Source organism: Taeniopygia guttata, chromosome 9 (assembly GCF_048771995.1).
Source record: "Taeniopygia guttata chromosome 9, bTaeGut7.mat, whole genome shotgun sequence".
Lineage (NCBI taxonomy): Eukaryota > Metazoa > Chordata > Aves > Passeriformes > Estrildidae > Taeniopygia > Taeniopygia guttata.
In genome coordinates, this window is record NC_133034.1 from 18748699 (window position 1) to 18773592 (window position 24894).

General features: G+C 47.0%; 1 protein-coding gene across 10 annotated transcripts in view; it reads right to left on the reverse strand.

Annotated features, from left to right (window-relative positions):
* Positions 1 to 557: 557 nt before the first annotated feature.
* The window catches only part of LOC115496429 (uncharacterized), a 266317-nt gene continuing 241980 nt past the window's right edge, over positions 558 to 24894 (reverse strand). For 5 of the 10 annotated variants that reach the window (XR_012057463.1, XR_012057467.1, XR_012057470.1 and 2 more), the window contains 4 exons: positions 7643 to 7793; positions 6555 to 6646; positions 2607 to 2786; positions 558 to 1484 (listed from right to left, as the gene is read on the reverse strand). Coding sequence is in view for 2 of the 10 variants with exons in the window: in XM_072933607.1 (XP_072789708.1) it covers positions 13478 to 13582 (105 nt within the window). In the remaining 8 variants the exon portion in view is untranslated. Of the gene's footprint in view, positions 1485 to 2606; positions 2787 to 6554; positions 6647 to 7642; positions 7794 to 13438; positions 13583 to 24894 lie in introns of those variants that run through there. The other 5 variants (XR_012057466.1, XR_012057464.1, XR_012057465.1 and 2 more) reach the window with 5 other exon arrangements.

Below are 24894 nucleotides of genomic sequence, written 5' to 3' on the forward strand. Positions count from 1 at the left end.
CTCACCAGCTGGGTCAGCCCCAGCAGCCCTGGAGGTGTCCTGGGGTCTCCACGGGCCTGCAGCAGGTGGCAGCCCCAGCCAGGTCCCTGCTGAGCTGGCAGAAAGCCATTCCTTGTTCTGTGGGACAGAGGGAACCACAGGAAGGTGCTGGAAGGGACGAGGGGACAGGGAGTTGCAGGTCCAGGTCTATGTAGATGTTTTTCGGCAGTCCACGCAGGAAAGTTTGCTGCAATAAATTTCATTCGGTCTTCGTTTTACTCTTTGGCAGAAACTCATTTGAACACATCTACTAAATAAATCTCTCCTCTTGCCCAGGCTTCTTTAAGCTTTAAATGTCCTGAATAGGAAATCTCCCAACTTGGAATACAGGTACTTCATGGCTTCAGCAGAAAAAAAATAAACCAAATCACTGAATTCAGATAGTACTGAGACCAGACGTGAGGTTATAGAACAGATCGACTTGGGGTAACAATAAAACTTATGATCCTGCTTTCCTAATTAGTCTGGCTGCATGGGCACCAGAATCAGAGCAAATGTCATGAAACCACACCAAAAAATAATACAAATATATTTTAATATTGTCTGATTAGAAATTCCATTTTCAGATATATAACAAATACAAATGGCATTATTACTCTGTAAACATCTTCTCTCAGACCATTTGAAACCTCAATGCAGATTTTTAAATACTTTTTCACAAAGAAAATAGGGTAGAAAAAGAACAAATACTTACAACACATTTAAGAGAAGTCCTAAAATTAATTTCAAAAGGACATGACTTTAGCATAAAAATACATTTGGAGGAAGAGCATTTTTTGTTTGTTTAGCAATCCTCAGATTTTTCCAGCAGGAATGCTGGATGGGCACACTGTGTACCATCCCTCAATTATTTTCAATTAGGTAACAGACATGAAGTTACTTTGACTTTGTTATAAACAGCCAGTGGTAGTTCTGAGAAAGGTGTATGAAATGCCAGAAGGAAAATGAGGAGGAAGATGTAAGATGGAGCCTGATCCTGCTAACCCCTGCTCCTCCAAACAATGCTCTTTCTTTTCTACTTACTGTGCAGTCTAAGAACTTCAGGATTAAGTCAGGTCTTAGAACCATAATTCCATTTATTTGTAGAGGCAAACATGCCTTTCGCTTAACATAAATGTTTTTATTTAAAAGGAGGTTGTCAATTTGAAAGCGTTTTAAATTCACGTTTAGGGGAGGCTTTGTGCAGTTTCACAGAGGCCGGGGGATGGGCTGGAGCTCGGCAATTCCAGCACCCGGAGCTGCCCTCCCTCCTCAGCCCTGGCAGAGCTGCGGGAGCAAACACACCGTGTGTGGATGCAACTGAAAGCTGCATGTTCACCTGTCACTGAAACTCCTCCTGAGAGCCAGTGTCCCAGCAGTGGTACCAGGACACACAGCGGTGTGCACACCGATGCTCAGATTTGCTGTTTTGTTTTATAGCTTTTTTTTTCCTCTTGAATTACCTCCTGTAAATAAAGAAGACAGAACAGAACTTGGTTTAATGTTCACAACATTTTTCAAACAGCATTACACAAGTTACCAGCAAAAAAAACCAAAAAAACCCAAAATGTTGTAGCAACTTGCAACCTCCTTCTCACATGTATTAGCAAACAGCTAATTCTGGTTCATTGCCTGCAAACCTCAGGTCTGAGTTTTGTTGCATTTTTAAAGCTTAACCAGAAACAGTCAAATCACCCTTTTCGAGGCATTCTTAGTTAAAGAGCATCATATGTAGTCCCTGTAAAGGGCTAAAAATATTCAGCTGTAGTTATGTTTTTTGTTTATACATTTCATCCAGCTCAGGAGTGCTGCAAAATAAGTCAGCAGTTGTCATCCCTTTTTTCAAATAATATACTTTCTAAAATGAGAGTTTTTATAATAGTTTGGATTCAGCTAATGTATGAATATCATTCATACATACATTATTTTTCAAAGACTGGGCTGAACCATTAAATAACCAAAAATAAGTCATTTTTACCCCCAAACTCAGACTTTTTCTCTTAAAAGAGCAGTAGGGCATTTTTTTTTTCTCAGTTCAATATGAATCCACTCATTACCCCAATTTCAATTGGCTAGGTATGAAAATCTCAGGATTTACTCAGGTTTTTTCAATGTCTCAAGTGTAAGAAGAGAGTCATGTTACTCATGTTTACCTCTGCCAAACAGCAGCTGGAATATAGACCCTCCAGGCAGAACACTGCGAAGGTATTAAAGTACTAAATGATTCCCAGGAAATTCGTAAAATGTCCTTTTCTAATGATTCAAGGTATTTCTGTGGAGGCAGATTATTTACTATTTTTAGCTTTTCCCAGTGTCTAGCTTGTCTAATTGCTCCTTGTGCAAGTGCTCTGGCCTGGGGCTATTTTTCAGCTCTAATTGCAAAAGAAAGGATTACATGGCTTTGCTTGTGCTGGAGATGGGGCTCAAACCCTCCAAAACAAAAAAGAAAAAAAAAACCAAAAAAAAAAAACCAAAAAAAACCCAAAATGCTTCACCCCCCGATTTCATAGCTACCCAGAACATTCACTCAATTTGCTGGTCTCATCTATAACTTCAAACCTGCTGACAACAGGACTACAGGTAGGTACCTGCTGTGTGCTGTCAGGGAGCAGGGCAGTCTGACCAGTGCTGGAGTTTTCCAATTGATGGTTCTCTCATCTACTTACACAGTGCAGCAATTACCAGAGGTGTTACCTTTGCAATTTTCTTTGAAAAGTCATGGAGAGATTCCCATAAAATGCTCCTTGTTGCAATTCTAGTTGAAAATCCTGGAAATGGCATAGAGAAGTCAGGCTCTATGCTGGGAATGGGCAGTGAGCAGCCAGTTTTGGTTATAAAGCTACCAACTTACCTACCTACCTAAGCCTGGGGAAGGAAAACCAAAATGTCAAGTTATTTTGACTTTGTTCAAAATGCCAAAATGCCACACTGAGAACTACCTAAACTGTACTACCTGAGCTTTCAAAAGAGAAAACAAAACTACTTTGTGCCCAGGTTTAGTTAACACTGCTTTGTGGATGCTCTTCAACGTGTTTTCATCTCAGTCCACCAGGCTGGCAGAAGCCCCTCTCATTTCAGAGCTTAAAACTCACAGCACAGCTCCTCCCAGAGAGGAGGGAGATGGATCTTCTCCAGCAGAGTGAAAAACCTCAAATCTGCGGTTTTGCCTTGTGCTTGCATAAAGAGTGCTTGCATTTTGGCCCAAGCCTGAATTTGCCATTAAAGTAGCCCTTGTCTATAGAAATGTTAGGAGACAGCTCAGGCACCATCACAGCCTGGTACATCCCTGGAAAAAGCAGTCACTGTCATCTCCTGCGAGGGTACAACACTCCTCCAGAGCAGCAGCTATCTGAAAATAATTTCATTTTCCTGTGATAATACAAACATCAGCACAAAGGCCTGGTCTATGAGAGCAGTTGTGCAACACTCAATAACTTCACATCCTGGTCTGAAATGTTCCACAGGCCGTTGGAAGGTCCAAGGCTGAGATCCAAAAGTGCCAAGGTATTCACAGCTATGCAAATATTAGGAGCTACTGATGTCTCAACACGTGCAATATCTTACATTATATTATAGCAGACTCCACTTAAATTCATTGCCTACTAGCTATAAAGATTTGCCAGAACTTGTGAAAAAAATTAGAACAGATTAAGCCAAATGATTTTTCAGTTATAACTCATTTGAGGATCGTTTGAAGATTTTACGTCTTGGGAGATAGATGTTCCTAAAAGTTCCAGCGGGCTCTAAGTCACTAAAACATCTGAGACACTCTGTCCTTGTGCATGCCCTGATAGCCCTGCATTTGCTCCCTGCCTTATGCTTGCTCTGCAGCCCATGTGATGCTTTGTTTACCCACTGCACAAGCAGATCATGCACCAGCCATTCCCAGCAGAGTGACTGGGAGTCCACGGCTTTCTTATGCTTGAGTCTGCAAACACTGATGTGTTCCCCTCCTTCCCACTCAGCTCCCTTCTGTGTTTTGGGCTCAAAGTCCCAGACTCAGGGACCTCGAGAGTGCAGGACTTGGGAAACTCCAGGAGAGACACTGAGGGCATGAGCGTATTATCAGAAAGAATTTGAGTGCTCCCAGCAGCCCAGCAGCAAATTAGAAAGTTTTGGCTCCCAAGAATGAGTTGTGTTGTTTGTTCCTGCACACTGCAGCTGCTCGTCCCTCTCCCTCCCCACCCCCCTCCTTTGGGTGGTTTATTACACACAAGCTACTAATGAATGGGAGCCGCTGTTTTACAGTACACCACACTTACAGGACTTATCTCTAGGCCTACCACAGATTTGACTGATCAACAGCAGGGCACCACCATCATAATTCTTCCTAGAAACAGGAGGATAAAAAGGGGTTTGTTGGAGGTTGGCTGTGTCTGCAGAGAATCCTGCCTGCAGGGCCTGCTGATGCCATCACTCGCTGCTATGGTCTTTGGCCTAATAAGGTACAGAAACAAAGATTGTTCACTTGTTCAAGAATACTAAAGTACCCAAGTGACGGAAAGTGGAGGCAGCAGGGCACACATCCAAGTGGGATTAAGGCCACAAGTGCAACGTTACAGGGCTGACTGGGTGGCAGAGGGAATATCTGCCTCTGAAGAAAAAAAAAATGCAGTTCAAACATAATTTATAACATGTCACTCACAGTCAGAGGTGGCTGTCATTAAGAGTTAAATGCTGCATTGTGTTCAACGTATTCCGATAAGAATTCTCTAAGCTGCTTATATGTTATCATAACTCATGAATAAGTGGAGCGTGGGCAGGGGAGGGGGGAGAGGCTCTCTGGGGCAGGATGGGACCCAGACTGGGAGGCAGAAATGCTGGAGCAGAGCTGGGCTGCTGGGTCCTCAGTGTGGGGTACCCTCAGTCTGCACATTCCAAGGACTCCACAGTGAGTCTTAGAGTCTGCCAAGCCCATGGGACTTGTCAGGGTCCAGACTCTGCTTGGACACATCCACCTTCTTTGCTTTTACACACTTCTCCAGTTAGGGAGCCAGGCAGTGGTACCTGGAGGAGAGGATCTAAAATGGTGTGTTCAGGTTCACCTGGTCTACACAGTAAGGCTCTATAATGGATGAAAAAATGGGCAATGTTGTAGCCAAGCACAAAGCCCCTAAGTTAATACTGCTTATTGGAAATGGAACTGGAAGCCCAACAGAAGAGCAGCAAAGCAGCTTCTTTAGGGACAATATTAAATTCCTCTGGCTGACTTGGCAGTTTGGAAGCAGCAGGATTGTTTTCTGTAGCTTAAGGAAACCCAGCAACAGACCCCACTGAAGTTCAAGCAGCTAGATCCGGCCCAATACTACTAAACTTTCCAGGCTTATCAGGGAAATTTTTCCCTACAACTTTTTCCCTACTTCATTTTGGGTGTAGAGGGAAAAACCTGTGTGGAATAAGAGTTAGAATCATATGAGCCCACTCATTTTCAGAGAATTAATCATAGGAGCCTGCTCATTTGCACAGCTCACTTAGTGCAAATAGCCACTGTAATTCCCAGTTAGAAGCATTTCTCTGGTGCAGCTCATTCAGAAAGCAGCAGTTTGTTTACTCACTGGCTTGGGCTACCTGGATCACATTACACCTGCTGGGGCTGTTGGTAATGTGGGAGGTTGATTTTAAACTGGTACTGTTGCTTTTATAAAGCCTTTAATGTTGTAGGCTCTGGCTATGTTCAAGATCTCACCCGTCAAGCCAAGGCTTAAGGGACTTTGGGCTGTGACATCCCAGTCCTCTATTCCCCTGTCACTCAAGTCAACAACCACAACTTTGCTGTGGTAGGTGTGGGACAAATATTTCAGTCCCTGACCTGTGCCTGGTCTGACTAAAGACCCAGGGTCTCTGATTTGCCCACACCACAGAAACTCTGCAGCAAGTACCCGCTTTTCTGAGTACTCAGCTGAGTACAAGTATCTGACCTGCTGCCTCAGGGCTGTCTTCACCTGTGTTGGAAAGCCAGAGGGTTGACCACAGTGAGCTCCTGGTATCCAGAGGTGGCTGCAGGACACTGCAGGTGCATGGTATGTGTGCAGGTACACCAATGCTGCAGTGCATTCATGTTTCTGCCTTTACAGCTCTGAGGAGCTGACAACCACAGCCCTCTGTCCCTGCAGAGAGCAGACAGTTCCCTGCAGCCACCTCTCTCCAAGGGGAAGGAGAAGATGACTCAGGAATCCCATCCACCCATTCCTACCCCCCCCAGCCATGGCAGCATCTGGAGCTGCCCACGCAGGGAGGTGAACCCACAGAAACATTTTGGGGGGTGGGTGTCCCCAGGGGGATGTGCTTGGCTGTTGTGCAACTTTAAGAGCACAAGTCCAAATCCATTTACAGTAAACAATCAGTAGAACTTGTCAGAAGAAAAGTTAAAATAGATGTAACTGATGTGTGAAGGCGTGTTTTACCCAGCTCTGCTGGATGTGTGAGTAGAGGCAGGTAGTAGATTAACTATGCAGCTCAGAGACCATTAAGGCTTGCAGAGGAACAATTAGACCAGAATTTGCATTTTATGAAATGGAACCTTTTATAAAACTTACAGCACAGCTAATGACAGAGATTTCTTCAAATAAGTATTTCCTTCTAATCTTTGTCATGTGGGGTTTGTAGCATCTTGCCAGGATATGAGAACCTAAAAACGTAAAAGGCAATTTTTCAGTAAAAATTAAACCCACTGGTTTATCTTTACCATCTGTGTGAAGTGTAAACACAGATAATAAATAAATAAATACTGAAAAATACATTTGTTTTAAATAAATGTGAACAAAGGGTTTGACACATCTTGCAGTATGTAATGCTGGTTTTAAAACGTGATTTCAACCACCTGACACATTCAATTAAATACAGAGAACTCTCCAGGTTGTATTTGCATTCTGGAAGAGTAGCTACAAAAGAAAGTGTAAGTGCAGCAAATCATTCTGAAAATAAACTGATTCGAACAGAGAATGAGTTTTCCCTGAAAGGCTGCAGCACCACTGACTTTGTAGTATTACTCAAAAAAGCTGCAAGTATCTTATTTTTCCCCATAAAACAGATCCACTTTGGGATGGGCAGACTGACAGTTGGATCTACCTTCCAGGAAACCATGAGGGGGAAAAAAAAATCACTTCTAGGAGCACAAATTTTCAGTAAGCACAAATTTTCTTTTTTCTCCAATATTTGGGGAAATTCTTAATGTAGTTCATAGTCTTTAATTAAAAAACAAACAAACAAAAAAAAAAACACACTCAGCAATAAATGATGGAAGAAAACCAAATCCCTTTTCCAAGCAGTGACACTGCCACTTTAATAGTTTCCCACTGTACTTGGGGTTAGTTGCCAGAGAAGCCTTGTTCAGCCTATTTGGGGGCCCCATGAAATGCTGCAAGCGTTACTGAAATGAGCACTTGTCTTTTGTTGAGCTGCATGCTAGCACCATACAGTGCTGAGCTGATAAATCCACTTTTTCTAACACAAGCATTTTTCAAACAAAACTACCATGAGACTGATGAGTAATGCCAGCTTGCCAAAAAAAAAAAAAAAAAAGACACACACCCCTCCCAGGCGCTGCTGACACTGACAGCTGTTAAATTCACATATTCACAAAATGAGATGGGTTACATAACTGGAAATTACAAGAGCGACTCACCAGCGAGAGGAACTGCAAAGCAAGGCATGACTGGAGCTCAGGAAGGAATAGATCACACATTTCCATGTGCACTGTCCCACGGAAGGCCAGGATAAAGCTGTGCCTTGAGCACACAAAGGTCACTGGGCACTCCTCGCCCTGCATCATCAGGCTGCTGGTGGTTTGTTCAGCAGTGGGATTTTTTTTCACCAAAGTGAAGATGCATGTGGAAAAAGGATATATTAGTTCTGCTATGTATGTTATAACACAAGGGTAGCTTAAAAGCCCAAATGTCACATTTTGCAAGGCATGATGCAAAACCAGTGACTCTAAAAGGATTATTGGCACATCTTGAGCAGCTGAGAGGGCAGTGGCGGTGGTGAAGTGTTGGGCAGAATTAGGTTTGACAAAACTTAGGTAGCTTTTAATTTGCATCAAATTTTTCACATATATAAGCACTTTGCAAAGATGTTGTTTCTATCATTCCCATTGCATGGCGATAGAGCCGAGCTCTGGATAAGATTTGGAATCTTGGCTTGCAGGACAGGACAGGACAGGAAGTCCTGACACACCCCAACACCACATCACCTGCCTTTATTTCAGTATCTGTTTCTACATTGGTTTGGAAACTTTGACAAAAGCACCTGTTTCTGGAAGGGCCATGGAGCAGATGATGGAGGAAAGGCATCATTAAGGGCTCCTGAGGAATGACAGGCTGTGGAGCTGGTGGAACAGCTCAGGAGAAGGAGCAGTGAGGGAAGATGTCAATGTCTGCACTAACTGCCAGGCCCTCATGTGTTGCTGAGATTGCCAGAAAAGAGGTTCTAAAGGGGGCTAATCTGGACATAAATCAAAGCAGAAAACAATGGATGTCTTTATGAATAGCCATAATAAAAAAAAATCCAGTAATTAAACCACCATTAACATCAAGCTAAATTTTATACATTCAAAATGATTTATGCTTCGATTTTTTCTGCTCATGGCTGAATTCATTCTTCTTACATAGTAAGAGGGGTTTTGTTGTTATAAAAAATGCATCTAAAAGCTTTTTGTTATAAGCAAGTTTATCAAACAAGAAATGAAGATGAAATGACAACTAAATGCATAAAGTTCCATATACTTTATCATGTTATCTATAATAAACTAGGCTAATGCAAAATCAAGATGCACAGACAAATCAGGAGGAAAAAAAAAAAAGGAACACAGAAATGAATGCTTTGAGAGTGATGTCACCTAAGCTGGTGTGTAGGTACAGTCTGCTGCGTAGGAGAGCAGTGAAAGCATAAACAGAATACTAGATGTGCATTAAGCCACAAACAGAAATAGCTGGGAACAATGGCAAAGTCTGGTTGCTCTTGGAACATTAATGTAAGGAAACATCCTTATAAAAGATGAGACAATAGCAGGTCTATAAATGACAGCCCCGTAGGCAGGGAAGGATTAAGAACTTCCTATAGTTCCTAAAGTATCAACCTATATTGCAACCTTTCCACAAAGGCTGCCATAAGTGCTTTCTCTGAATTAGTCCACCCAGAATAGGAAAAAACATCAGCATTAGTTTGGCTTTTCCTCTGGACACCAGCCACACATTCTCAAGGCAGAGAGGAAGAAGTAAAAGCAAGGAAACTCAGCTCTTGTTTAGGACCTTTTGCCGGCACACCTGTAAGTCCCAGTGCTCATTTGTCCCTCCCTGTAAGCCCCAGTGCTCATTTGTCCCTCCCTGTAAGCCCCAGTGCTCATTTGTCCCTCCCTGTAAGTTCCAGTGCTCATTTGCCCTCCCTGCTTCCTCCAGCCCTGATCCAGGCCATGGCAACGTGCTGCTCTCTGAAGCTGAGCTTCTCTGTCTCTGCAGAGCACTGGCAATGCAGGCTTTGGACACAAGCAAACACAAACTAGGCTGAGGCTTCAATGTCCGTTTGTCACTTTTCTTTGTTTTATATTGAAGTGGGGTTTTTTTGTTGTTTTGTTTGTTTACATGAGTAATAAAAACCATTCATTTAACTGGGCATACGTTTAATTTGAAAACATTAACAAAATACCTCCCAACACCTTATGGCCCATGACCTAGGACATATTCCTGTACAGCAAGGATTCCCTGAGCTTTCAGGTAGCAGATTACCCTCAGACCTCAGATTTTCTTGAAAACTGCCACATACTCTACTAATAAAAATCTAAATTTAAGACTATGGGCATTATTATTTCATACAATTCCACAGACCAGCCACAGTGAACTTTCAAAGGCCACAGGGGTTATCAGTGGTCCATAGGACAGGGGCTGGAAATCACAAGAGACTTCGGTGATTCTGCTGGTTTGTCTCTAACACAGCACAAAGCCCATTCACATACATCCCTCTGGTGAAACTCAAAGACCCTGCACTTCAGGGAGTTTTCCAAAAAGTCAAATGAAGCTGTGTGAGCACTTCACTGCACTGATGTGGAAGAAGAATTGCCCACTGCAGCTGCTGCCAACATAGCACCTCTAGGCACTCCAAATGCTTGGGTGTGGATGAACTGAACAATGTGAAGAGGTACAAAACATGCAAGACCAGGACCTGTTCCGAGGGACATTGTAGATTTGCAGCTGATTATAAATTCAATAGGATCTACAGAAGTCAACGCTAAAGAATTTGCAGCAAGTTAAAGTTCTTAGATCTCCTTGTGGTTGCCTCTGCCAACTATTCCTCACTCCAAACTGGAGGCTTTAGGGCAAATATGGGGCAATTCTGATCCAAAAGCTCCAGTGGAATTGTTCTGTTTTCTGAATTGATCCCCTGTTTATCAGTAGAACTTGGTTCTTGAGTGATGGCAATACAAAGCAGATGTAAGTATATATTTTTTTAAAATGCTAAAAATGACACAGATGCTTTTGAAAATATTAAAGATTCACCATCCAACTATTTACAGTCCTATTTTTAATTTTTGTTTTCTGAAAAACAAGCAAATATTCTGATTCTCACCAAGGGCTGTAAGTTTAATCTTACCAAACTCAGTCACAGAAGTCCTGAATCAATATGCTTCCTAACGAGAATAAATTATTTTCAGGAGAGGTCTGTTAAAAATGACCACCAAAACCCAACTATTATTAGTATTCAGGGCAGAGTTAAATAGTGTCACCATGGATACCTGAATGTGCAGGTGCAGGCCTTAAATAATTTCATGGCAAAATTCAGCCCCATTTCTTACTCCTGGTCTTCAAACCTGCTCTCACCGGAGCAGATTGTGATGACCCTATAAGAGGCAGGACCTTGGCCAAAAGCCCATGGGTTTTTGGGTGCTTTCTGCAGAGTAAGGTGTTACTGCAAGAAAAAGTTAGACATTCTTGCTGTTGCAACCTGTGGGACCTCACAGCAGTACAATGATGTTCAGCAGAGCTCAGATGCTCTTCCTGAACTGTATTTTATGGCCCCATCTCCGTGCAGCTCCTCCAGCCTTGGGGGGACTGCTCAGCTGGGAAGGGGCTGGGAAGAAAAACATCAGAGCCAGGCCCTGGCAAGGACAAGAAGTGTCCGGGCAAGGTTCTCACTGTACAAGTTTTCTAAAACTGGGAATAAATATTAAAGCTATTTTCTTCCTTCGGAGCGGTTTTAAAGTCTGATAGTACTTTCCACCTCAGGAACTGGACTTTGCTCCTCAGTGTAGTTCCACTTACTCATCCAACAACTACCAATTACTCATGTGAGCAATGCACGAGGTTTTGTAGCTGTGGGAATAAAACACAAGAGCAAAACCACTTGCTCAGAAGGGCAAGTTTCTAGATTCAATAACAAAATCAGAACTCTGCAACAGCCCCTCCCTCCCCTATATGATTTGTTGCTTAAAATCTTAAGGGAAAAAATATCATGTTCTCTATGAATATGATCTTAGCAAGATCAATTTATTTTCTACAAAAATATATAATAAGTTTTGTAGCTTTTCTATCTGTACTGCAAACCAGTAAATGAAAACTCTGTGAAACTCTCACACTTTAATTTCACAGTATTCTTAATGTTACCTAATTTCCCAGTTTAAAAATAAGATTACAGGGATTAAGAGACTTTTGAATCTAAAAAGAATGCACATATTAGGGAAATTTACTACCTAAAATAAATAACCTACTTTAATAACCAGTCTCCTAGTTTTATGACATTAAGGAAAAAAACACTTCACAAACATCTAGCTTAACACATGTCAGCCAGCTTCATTTACAAGTTCAAAATCCAGAGGTAGATAAAATATTAGTTTGGTTTGGAATACACAAAGTGCCAATTTTTCGTATATTAATGCACTGAAGCACTTGACGCAATGTTATTATAGAAGGAAAAAATAGTTGCCAGAAGGGTTTATTTAAGGAATGGTTACTGCAAATAAAAACTTTCAACTAAAAAGGATTTTTAACATTGTTTTTTAATATGCTTTTAATGACCTCCACTCCTCATACCTACCTCCTTGCTTCCCAAACTGTTTGTACTGTCCCCAATAACACTCAGTGGAAAGCTGTCGTTCCTGGCTAAATCCTTACTTAGGTTGGATGCTATGCCTCCGTTAGACAGGGTCACAAGGTCACAATCGATTTTGGAGGCCACCTGGAGAGTCCAGGCCGTGAACTGACTCAAAAAATTTATATCAGAGCTGGAATGGTCCACCTCCTAGGGCTCAGCCTGCGTTAACACCCCAACCGCAGGATGGAGCCTGCCAGGCCCAGCTCAGAGAGAGGCCAGAGTTGTTGACCCCGTTAGCTGACCTCTTCAAACTTCAGGAGAATTTTTCTGGCAGTTACCACGGTGACTGGGCACTCCAAGCTTATCCTTCTTACTGAAAAAAAAAAAAAAAAAAAAAAAAGACGAAAAATTAAGAAGAAAAAAAAAACGTTAAAACCTACCTTGTAGGGATGTCTATCAAGAATCAAACACGTAAAAGTTTTAATTGTTTGCTCCTCTCTTGGGCTGCTCTGGCTCTAACTGGTGCATCCAATGTGAACATCAAGAAAACAGTTTGGCTAAAAGCATTTCAACTTGAAGAAATAATGCTCAGTGGATTTAACGAGAAGCATTTATAATATCTGCTGGTGATCACAAGTGACACACTAAGAGGTTTATTGTGAAATAATGTTTATTTTTCTTTCTCTATCTTTCTCCAAATTGCTACCATTTTCCATTGAATTGAGAAAAAGCTGAGACAAGGTTCAGGGAAAGGATTCCGTGCTGCCTTCTGGGTTTTTTCTTTCTAAAAACTATCTGCTTGGTGAAAAATTAAGTATGCAACAATTCATTGCTTTGGTCTCTCAGAAGAAATTGCATAACGTATTTAATGTAGCATGAAATATTATTTAAGAGAAAAAAGAAAAAAAAAAACCCAAAAGTTGTAAGACATCGTTAGTGCTGGTTTTTTTCAGGCACTTTGAACACTAATCACTTCACACATAAAATTTAGCAGGTAAGCAAGGTCTCGTGATGCTGACAGAAAACACTTGAAACACATCAAGGGATCACAGAGCGTGCTAAGTAAACAAGAAAACAAAGTGCACTCTTCATTTCTGGGAAAAAGAAGGGGAAAACTGGTGCTTCTTAATTTCAGGGCAATCACATATTACATACAAAGCTTTTATGTAAATTTTCCTCATGCTCCTCTACTTGAAATAGCATCTTGCAAAAGGGAGCACTGAAGAGTACACTGCATTATAGCTGGAAAAATCCTACTTAAGGGCTCCTGATGGCAAACTGTCAATCAGTATTCCCCGCTTGTTATGAGCTGCTCATTTCTTGAGTACAGCTAAACAGAGGTTTAATGATTCAAACTTTAATGGCATTTTGTCTCACACATGGTTCTGAAGTATCTTCTGTTGTTTGAAGAGTTAAATATGGATATTCAAATTGCTGCTCAGCCACTGCTCTGCTCCTCCTGGGCTGCTCCCCTGGCAGTGCTGAGATGGCAGAGGGGACCGAGCTGCTGAGTCGCCTCTCCTGGGAGGAGATCACACAGACCCTATGGATACAAAAATAAAGCAGGCAGTTTGGGTGTGCAAAGCAAAAAGCACAGAACTGATCTTTTGTTCCAGACTTACTTTTCATTTCTGCTGGAAGGATGAGAAAAAGGCAGTCCAGTGTACGTGTGTTAGCTAACCTTAAAAAAAAAGTGAATGCAGTACAGGACTCCTTCTGCTTTCAAAACTGGTTCAATTTCTTTGAAATATCATATGCCTCAATGTTAAATAGATACATAGACAATAATATTATTTAGCAATAGTGAATTAAACATGAAAACAATTTAAATTAAAAACACTTAAAGATTGTTTCCCTATTATTAAGGATGTGTTAGAAAAAGGTTAACCCTCTCCTTAGGAGATGGATTTTTTCATTTTTATTTTTGTTACGGCTACACGTGATGTTTTTATACTTTCTCTTTTTTTCTCAGCATGAAATAATGTAAATTGAAGCAATCAGGTAACTGATCAATAGGCTAGTGGGAAGAAAAAAATGTTTGTTAAATTCTATTTCTTTTCTTTCTTTTTGAACAACACTGTATATATAAGCATGTGCCTTTCAATGAGATACCATGATTTATGAAGTCATGCTCAGGGCTAGCCAGGTTGTTGACTCAGATTAGACCTATGATGCCAGCTCATTCCCTGGTGACAAACACTGACTGTCCTTCCCGCAGCCAGGCACCCCTGGCAGCCTTATGAAAAGACCTTGTGGTTGGCACAGCACTGAGCAGGAAATGAGGTCCTCTCCGGTTCGGGACAGAGATGACTGGAGCTACAGAAAGCTGGAAAGCAAAATCAGCATCTCCTGAGTCACAGACTCTAAGCTCTGGTGGGCCTCGCAGTTCCCAGGGTGACCTGGCCACCGGCGCTGCCTCTCCCGCACCCCTGCCAGCCCCACCGAGTGCAGGGAGCAGCCTGCACACTCTGGGGTGCCATGGCACGGGACTGCTTTCATGTGGGAGGGGGGAACAGGGGGCACACCGCCCCCCAATGTGCCCATGTGCCCCAGCCTGGTGCTCAGCACCCTCCTCAGGGAATCCCTTTCTCCTGCATCCCTACCAAAGAAATTTTTGGCACACTGTGTGGTGTTTTTCAATATCACAAGGCTTTTATGTAAGCCTATAGCTTGGGGATCTCTGTGTGGCCTACCCTCCTCCAGGAATTTCACATATAAATCACTGGAAAGCAGGAAATCCTTCAGTCCTGTAGGAAGCCCTTTACCATGTTTGCTTCAGCACAGAGAGCTGCAGACCACAGAGCATCTTGCCTTGTAGGTACCACTGCAACCTGGACCTGAAACAGGGGAACTTAGCCCCCTTCTTCTGGTATCTCTGAGCCAGAAAGTGAGCTCCTGGAATGGGGTTAGAAACTCCTGCTAAATTCATGGAGTAGAACTCCCTGATCTTTTCTGTGTAACACTTTCACTCCGAATTCCCACAATGTCATTGAAACAATAATATTTAGACCATTTGGGGCTGAGATTATTGCTTTAATAAATTGGGTTTTTATTGGTTCATTGTGGCAAATAAGCCCCCGATTGATTTTGCTCCTAATCAGCATGGAGAATGCATTCCGCTGTAATTAAATCCCGTGTAACTGGGCACTCTGTGTTCGCTTGTCTCTTAGCTTGCAGTGGCATGAGCTACAGCACATCAAACGCTATCCCACCACGATAGGCACCCTGCCAGCCCGCGGAAGGACGATGCTCGCCTTTAGCGTGCTCACAGCGCGTATGGCTGGAGCGCGTTTGGAGCAGCGGGCAGCGCTTGTGAGGCGTAGGAAACTTGTAAGAGGAGGAAGATGGCCAGGGATAAGGTCTTTTCTCTCGAGGAAGGTTTGACCCCCCTCTCTGCAAACACTGTGAGAGAGGCGGGGGCTGCGGAGCCGCCCGCTTTCCGCAGGTCCGCGCAGCCCCGGCCGGCTCCGTGCCGCTCCCGGGGCTCCGGCCGGGGCTCCCGGGGCAGCCGGGTCCCCTCGGGAGCGCGGCCGGGCCGCCAGGCGGGCAGTTTTGAAGAGTCGATCTTCATAATACAAATCCCCCGGCTTCGCCTCCCCGCCAGCGGCGCGAGCCAGCTTTTTAATTGAATCCCGGGGATTTGGCCGCAGCCGAGAGCCCCGGTTCGGGCCCCAGCGCCGTGGGTGCCCCCTCCCGAGAGCGGGACCGGCTCTTGAGGGCTGATCCCTCGCCTCTAAACCGAGGGAAGGGGGGCTGCGGTGGCCTGGGGGAGCCCCCCGGCCCGGGCCCCCGGGAGGCAGAGCGGGGCTGGCTGCACCCCGGGGCCGGGGGCAGCTGGCGGGGCCGCGGCTGCTCCTGGCTGCTCCCGCCTCTCGCCCGGGCAGCGCTTTAGGGGGGGCTCAGGCTGGATCCTGCCCATTCTATACGTTAATGCTCTTTTCTCTCCGGCTGCAGGGAAGCAGGCCAGCGGATAATTACCCCTCACTGCAATCCGCAGAGCTGGCCTAATCCGAAAGCTCAAGTGCCCGTAAGTAAAACTTCAGGAAAAGTTATTGAAACTGACAAATACAGGGTGACAAATAATCAATAAAAGCCCAGTCCCACATCCTTTATTGTTTCCAGGCACTAACAGCAAGTAATGAAACCTCGGCGAGGACAGGGGAGGGAGCGGCAGAGACCGGGCGCTGGGCTGGCTCCTGGAAAGCCCCCACTAAAAGAAGCCCAGGGAAGAACCCGGCAGAATAAGGGGGACGATCCCGTCCCCATGAGAGAGAGGAAAATGCCACCCTCCTAAGCGCCCCCTCTTCCTCAAGCTCTCCGTGCTGCCCGGGGCCGGGGGGCTCCGGATGGGCGAGCCCGGGAGGCTCCTGCCCGGCAGGGAACTTCTGCCCGACTCCGCGGGCAGGGACGCTCCGGAGCCCGGTGCCACCCGGCAGCCTCGGGCCACGCACCTATTTAATGCACCCGCACAAAAAATCAGACTCCGTAATCTGCGTTCTGAAATCTTATAACATCCCTGAACACCCAACGCGCTCCATCTCATTTGCATCTCGGCCCTGGATTTTCCACGCCACAGTTTCTAAAGTTTCAGCGAAGGACGCCGGGCAAGATAAATCCGTGCTGTCGTTTCTCTCCCTTTCTGTCTCTCCAAATTAAGTTTTGATCTATCAGTTTAAACACTGGCCAGAAAGTTGATTCACTTTCTGTTAGGATTTCGGGTTAAACCGAGGGCTCCTCCAGTGTCTTTAAGCTTTTGAGCTGTGTAAATGAACTGCAGTGTCACATAATCGATGGGGAAAACTCAGCTGTCACAGATACGAAAGCAGCCTCCTGCCACAGCAATAACGTGATTTGGCATTTCAAAGTTTGGAAACGTGCTGTCTGCGCGTCCGGGGCTCGGGGAGGAAGAGGGACGGGGGCGATGCGCCGGGGCGGGGAGGGGGGGACAGTCCCCAGCCTCGGTGGCCCCCGGCAGCCCCAAGTGCCGGCGCCCCGCACCGCGGCACCCGCTGCCGCTCCCTCCCTTCCCGACACACGCTGCGAAAGTTGTTTCCCAACTTTGGCGTTAGGGGAGGGTTGACCCAGAACAAATCTCAGTGTCTCGGTGGCCTTTCCAAAGCGGCCGTGCTCCCCCCGCCCCGAGCCTGCGGGACGTGCCCATCTGGAGCACGCACCGTGAGAGCAACTGTGCCGCGGACAGCCACAGCGGCCATCAGTCACTAAAAGCCACACGCTTCAGTGGACCGGGGATAAAACGAAGTCCTGGTGACGCCTGGTTAAACCACTGACCCTCTTGCGAGGGCTGGAGAAGGGGGGAAGGCGGCCTCCCCCCGGCAAACGCAGCTTTGGGGGGCTCGGCGCGGGGCTCCGCAGGGCCGTGCCCCCTCCCGGAGCTGGCGGTGCTGCCCAAAAGGGGACTCAGGGCAGCCTTTTCGGGGTACCCCATGCGAGGACGAGGGATGGATGGGGAGAGCCCCGGGCAGAGCCCCCATCGCGGCCATGCCCCTGGGCGGCAGCGGCAGCTCCCGTGGGCACGGGGTTCCCACCGAAATGGTTCTTTTCATATGGGCTTGGGTGGAAACACCAACCCAAGGGCAGGGTGTGCACTGAGCCGCGGGGTAAACACTGCCCTCAGCCCCCTGTCCCTACTGCAGACCCCGATTTACACGCACACATGCGCAGGAAAACAACTCACACAGCACGTTCAGATGCTTTCTGGAAGGGGACGGCTTTAGTTTCAAATTAGGAAGCTCTCTCAGATGAACGATAAACTCCGCTTTGGTCAGGCTATGGTGTTTGATCATATCTTTGTGGTTTTATCCTCACCAAAAAGAGCCCCGGAGGCTCAGTTAAGAAACAGGATTTCAGCTAGTTTGATTTGACGTGAGGAAACTTTGCATTTGTAATATTATAAGACTCTGAAGGGGAAAAATGAAACCTCTGTAGCTGAGACAAGAAGTGTGCCTAAGTGCCACTATGTTTCAATCCCCATTCGGATATAATTTAAGTCTTCTCTGGCTTACAGTAATATGCTCTCCAACCTTGAGGCTATCCAAAAGGGGGGGATTTAATGAGGCCGAGTTGATACACTTATATAATTTAGGGGTTTCGCTATAGCTGTAAAATGACAATTGGTACATGTGTAGTGCAAAAGAGCTGAAATCCCATCCAGGGACCAAGTTGGTTATTTCTGAAGGAGCTGTCATTTCCAGCAGGGGGGCACAATGAGAAGGCCAGGAGCAATGGAGCTCTGATCTCCACCAAGGAGAGATAACCACCTGATTAAAATGGGGCTCTTGTTCCCTCGTTACTCGATCGTCGTGTGAACTTACCTTATTTACAATTACAGGCAATGAGTGAGTCGCCCAGATTGTAATACACCTATAGCTTTGGGTTTACTCCTCCCTTTGTTATCAAGACCATCTCTCGGACAGATTTCTGGACCACTCATAGCATGTGAGCACAGAAAGGCTCTTAGGGAGGGAGGGATGTGTACGTTCCGAGCTCTGCAGTGCGGGCACAGCGCGGTCACCCTCCCGCACGCCCCCGCTGGGAAGCGAGCAGGAGGCCGGGCCCAGCAGAACCAGCCTGTGGAAAGCAGGATGTTTACAGCACACAGACACGTGTGAACACCTCCAGAGAGGGAAGGGACAAGAAGGCATTAGGTGAAGGACTATTTTGCACTGCACATCTTGCTCGTTTTCCAGGTGAACCCAGGCACGGCGGCTGTTGGAGGGCACTCCCTTCTCGGGTCACTCTGGAGCCCAGGTGTGCACCAGTGGCATCAGACAATGATGCACCTCTACGCTGAAATTTAACGCACTTTGTTCTCCATTTTAATATTAAATGGTGCAGTGTTTGCCAGATTATTATCCCACTATTGCTTGTGCATTTGTCTCTTATGTCTAGTGCCTGTCATTACACAAAGCGTTTTGAAGAGCTAATTTCAAAAGACAGAAAGTCTACACTTACTATAAAAGTCATTAAATTAGCATGACAAGCATAAAGTTCCTAGGTTATAATTTGGTTATAGATCTGAAATCTTCCCTGCTTTCTCTCTCCACTTGAAGGATGAAGGCTGAAGAGAGGCACCGACTCGAAGTTAGGACAATTGAGCTGTCGATTGTTTGGTAGAGAAACAGGGAAGAGCTGCGGTCTCCAACACCACCTTTTTGGCAGAGCAGTGGGTGACAAGAAAGAATTCTGATTTTCTCTCACGTCTCCCAGCAGCCAGAGAAATGTGTGATCAGATGGTCTTCTACTACAACAGGTGGGAGGAAAAAAAAAAAAAATCTCGATGCGTTTCTCGTCGATTAAAATGTTGCTGGAATAGCAGGACGCGTGCCTTTTATATCCCGCTAAATGCTAAGATGGGAAGATGTGCTATAAAAGCCGCCATTGGCTGTTTCCCCTAAGGCTGCAACATCCCCTTCATTTTAATCGCTTCTTGGTTTCGGAAGAAAGCTTGGAGAGGAGGGGGAGAGCTCCTTCCTTCCCCCAGCGGCCCGTGCATCTGCAGTGACAGGGGACTGCAGGAAGCCCCGCTGGTGCCAGGACCGGCAGCGTGGGAGCGCCGCTCTGCCCGGCCGGGCATCCTCTCCCTGACACGTCGCATTTCCACAACGAGAAAATTAGAGAAGGGACGGGGCATTCAAACGCAGTGCTCACAGAAGAGGCTGCCCTAGTAGTTATTTAGTCTAAAAATCTGCTGTCAACTTTTTTTTTTTTTTTTTTTTTCCCCTCGTCAGGCACGTTTCTTTGCGCTGGTTCGTTTGCTTTTAACCAGGCATGCTGCGAATTGTGGAAGCTTTCCATTTACCTTTTCTTCTTCAAGCGTTTTAATTATCATCACTGACCTGTTGGGCATACCTACAGTATCAATGTCCCTTTTACATCCCTGCCTTCCCTTTCTCTGCATGTTTCTGCTATTTAACACTTGCTACCTTTGCCATTAGAGTCCTAGAGTGACCCCCATGGGTATCTTTGAAAGAAAGACCCTCTGCATTCCAGCACTGCCTCCTTACCCAAGTAATAGCAAAGGGACCATTCAGACACATGGACCACACTGAAGCATTAATTAGGCTGATGAAATCCATAGAAATGTATGGATTCAGCATAATCGAGTTTCTTCTGCTGGCTATAGTTAAGGAATACGTGAGCAGCTGGGAGAATAGAAAGTACTGTTAGGGTGAAGTCATGCATGTAATTGAGTATATTTAACATAACCATTTTAATGATCGGTGATTAAAAGTGCATCTACTTAAATTGTATACCTCTGCAATTTGTCCATATCAACTTTAGAGCACACACAAAGAAAAGGTCGTCATATAAATTTATAAACAAGATCCCTTCCTAGCTACACATGACTCGAGCTGGAATGATAACTCAGTAGCAGCGAGGGGGGAAAGGCCTTTCGCGAGAAAATAGCTACGCCAGTACGATATTAATTAATCACTGGTTTGGCCCCCTTTCTCTCTTGTGCAGTCACAGTATTAGAAGTGCATAATAAGTGAGTTTTCTTTTCATCCGTAATTATTTATAACAATCAGACCACTCGGGGAAAAAAATCCCTGGGTTTCTTTCCAATATTAAAGGAGTATCTTTTCCCTCACTTGACAATTGTGTGCGTGGTGAGCGTGTGTGTGTGTATACACATATCGTCAAATAGAATATTTGGCTTTTTTTTTTTTTTTTTTTTTTTTTAATCCCCAGAAACACTGCCGGAGATCCAGCAAAGAAACACTAAATGATCAAACTTCTCCTGATGCTAAACTTGCACGCGGACAGGTTAAGGACTAGAAACACGGACAGTGTTTGGGGGAACCGCAGTTGATGGGCACGGCCGTGTCTCCTCGCAGGAGACCCCTGAGAATGGGAAATTAGCAGTCGAAATCTGCTAGTGGGGACTGGATCCCACAAAGCCCACGCGTTGGGAAGGCTGAGTGTCTCTCTCTCGCCTATTCAATCTGCCCAGGCTGGTTGCAGCGAATAAATAGAGTCATTGTGGAGCCCATACACAAACCGACCCAACTCCCTCCCCCACCCCTTCTCGCCCTCCCCCCGTCCCTTTATGCTTAAACGCACACAAATCTGCAGCCGCTTTGCACTAAGAGGAGACCGAAGTTTTCTTTCCTTTACTGTACAACTCCTGTGGGAAAGGTTTATTCACACGTATGGAATATGTAGTTCTGTCGGAGAGACGGGGGTTCACGCTGGGTGAGGGCAAACAGGAGCAGGACCCATCCTGCCCTCGCCCCGCCGGGCGGGCGCGCGTCCCTCTCCCCGCGGAAGATAACGGTTCAAAGTAGCCAGATGCATTAAACAGCCACAAAAGGGGCCGAGAGGGATGGGGGGCGGGGGATGGGGGCAAGATTCACTTAAGTTTCTGGTGGAAAACTGAAATGCTGCGGTCTCTCCCTCTCCCAGCATCGCTGCAAGGTGAAATCCATTTGGCCGCATCCCTCCCGAGCGGCCGCAGCCCGGCGGGGCGGGCGGCAGCCCCGCGCCCGGGGAACTCGCTCCGTGCAAGAGAATTCGCAACCTTGAAAGCATATTTTTCTTCCAGCTATGGTGGCACTTAGATGATAATGTAGGCAATGAAACTGGGGAGATTTATATCTTTTGGAAAGTAGGACGAGCCAGATGGTAATAGCGTCATTAACAAACAAACTTAGGATCTGCAAGTGAAGCTTGAAATTGGGAAAGAGATCTGGAGAACAAAAGGAGCTGCTGTTGGGGAGGTGGGGGGGGGGGAAGAGTCCCTCTTCTGCCGGCCAAATCTAAGAGCACATTCTAGAGGGGCTGCTCCTGCCCAGCACTAGATAATAAACGACGGCTTTTTCCTCCCCTGTTGTGACTGAGAAAGGACAGGGAAAACTTTTGCAATAGGCAAATGTGGCATTTATTTATGTGTAACCCTTTGTAGTCTCAAGTGTCCCAAATGGGCCTTTAATTCAAACCCCTAGTTTGATACGGAGGGATCGCTTCTCCCAAGTTTATTTTAGGGAAACAAAGCGCCGCTTGTGGAAGTTGAAGGGCCAAAAGTTCAGTAATTATTTTTTTGAATTAATAGCAACGAATAAATATTAAAGGTTAAACGTTATTTGCTGTGAGAGTGGAAACATCTGAGGGATTTATTGTGTCTTCGAGTCTTTTTTTTTTTTTTTTTTTTTTTAACCCCCTCAAAAACTGCTCACTCTTTGCTGGAAAGCACCAACACAGCAGGGGAGAGGGTCCCAGAGCAGGGTCGGGATGCGGGATGTCCGTAGGGGAGATCAGGGAGCCCCCCCGGCTGGGATTCTCTCCTGCATCACTCTTCGGGTTTACTCTCCAAACCCACTCCGGGAGGTTCTCGATGTCCAGGGAAAAGGCCTTCAGCACAGATTTATCCAGCTGAGAGTCCATAAACACCGGAGACCCACCAGCTCCAGGGCTTCAGCAGGAGGGATGGGCTGTGTGCCTCCTAAATTTTAACCAGTGTGTTCCCAAATGCCACAGAAATGTTTGGAGGTCTTTAGAAGATGCTCGTATCTCCCTTACAAAGTTGATGGTTATTAGATGAATAATGATTTAAAAGATGCCTGCTAACAGCCCCAAGTTGAGAGACATGGACCCACGCTCTAAAGTAAAAACCTAACGTGTTTCCTTTTTTTTTTTTTCTTTTTTTTTTTTTTTTTTAATGTGCTGGAGATCTTTAAAAGCCCCGAGGACTTACCCTTAAGGCATTATTCAAAGAAAAAAAACCTGAGACTGGCGGTTCGTCACAGGCAATTGTAAAGGGTTTCAAAGGACCGATCAAACGAGTTGGAGAGTAATCTACATTAAAGTCCGGATGGCAGTGTTACAACATGCACCTGCAGGGTATTTGCTATCCGTGCCCCTTACAGAGCTACAAATCACCATTAAAGAAAGCTGCTTAAGCTTCGTCCGCGCTTCTAGAAAGACTTACTCGGGCTTCTTCACTTTGATATTTATACATCTTGTTATTGATAAGTGTGGGGCTGTTCAGCGCTCCCTTCCCCCTCCCGGACTGTCCCTGGGCACTTTTGCACCAGCCCCTCCCTGCCCCCACCCCGCGCACGGCTCCAGGCGGGTGTTCAGGCGGTCCGGCCCCAGGAACGACACGCGTGGACGTGGGGTTATCCCCCTCTCCCCGCCATGCGCCGGCTCCGGGAAAAGTTTCGCTTTATTTTATTGATGTGGTTCCCCCCAGGCTCTGTCACCAAGGCGACCGGGGCAGCCCAGGCAGCATCGGCACGCGGGATGGTCCGGGCGGATTTTCTCACAGTTGCGGGAGCGCAGACATGGAAATGAGCTCCTTGCGGGGGAGTGGCGGCCGCCCCCGGCCCGCTCCGGCCCGGCCCGGCCCGCTGGAACCGGCGCTGCGGGACTCGCTCTCCTCTTGAAGGCATTGGGGGAAGTTCCATCCCTGGCCGCGCAGAGCCCCGCAGCGGGCACAGTTAACCCTTGGCACGCCGCGGGGCAAGGAGAGCCCTGGCGAATCCCGCTCCCTGCTGCGCCCCCTCTGCTCCCGCACTCCCACGGGCAGCATTCAGTGGGCTCGGTGCTCCCCCCGCCAGGTGATGTCAGCGGGGAAAAGTAAAGTTGTAAGACAAACAAACAAGCCGGGAAAGCTAGGAAGGGGAAAAAAAAAAAAAAAATCAAGATTTTTCTACCCACTCGAGGCGAAAAAGCTCAAAGGTCAACAGGGATTCATCAGCCGCTTCCCACGGCTGTAGACAGGGCGATACAATCAACTTGGATTTCTTTTTCGGGTAATTTTAGTGATCAGGTCTGTGTTTTGAGTACTTCCCTCGAGTGGGTCCTCACAAACGAACAAGAACAAAACCCGCGCCCGTCGCAGGTGCGAGGCGGCGGTGCCCCGGTGTCTGGTGCCCCGCTGGGGGCCCGGCTGAGCGGGCGGGATGCCCCGGGCACCCCCGAGGCAGCCCCGGGAACCCGCCGTGCCCTGCCGCGGGCAGCTGGGGGAGCGCACCGGGAGGGAGCAGAAAGGGGCTTTGCCGCGCTGGCACCACAAGAGGATTTAGGTGGTTTGCCAAAAATCAACTAATTAAAGCCCGCGCACTAAGGCGAGGGCCAGCATCTCGAGTTCGGGGTACCTGTCTCATCTCCTGACAGCCCTGGCAGCGATGGGCTGCGCGGAGGGTTGGCACCCACGGGCCTGCCGCGTACCCCACGCCCGTGGCGGGGCTCTCTGGGCAGCAAAGCGCGCACTGCTGGGGCCGGGATGGGGCGGGGGCCCAGCCCACCGCTAAAGTTTGCCAGGTCAGCTCCTCTCCTGGAATTGTCCTCGGAGGGGCGGCGGGGAGGAGGGGAGCGGGACCCCCGGCCCGAGCGGCCCGTGGCGGGCAGGGCGCCTCCAGCGCCAGGGAGAAGCCGCGCAGTGCCGGGCCGGGCCGGGAGAGCGGATGCGCGCTGGGGTGCGCCCCCCTCCGCCAGAAATCGCTCCACTTCTGCCTGGGAGCGCTGGCCCCGCCGCCGGGAAAGGCTCTGCTGCTGCCAGGCTGGAGGGGCAGCCTTCGGGCCAGCGGGGCCGAGGCAGGAGCACCCAGGACAGAGGGGGGCACATCGCGGGGCGCCGCCCGGGGCCCGTCCCGCACCCGACACGTCTCCTGCACATAACGGCGAGCGCAACTCGCGGCCGCCTCTGAACTGCTGCAAAACAAATCCCGGTGCGCCCACAGGGCTGGCGAGAAGGTGGCGGAGCGCAGTGCCGAGAGCCCCGAGCCCCCCGGCTGCCCCCAGGCCCGACACCCCCCAGGCCGCAGCTGATGGGGGGCCCGGGGCGAGCGAGGGGCGAGCGCGCCTTGGGCCGAGCGCTAATTCGGTGTGTAC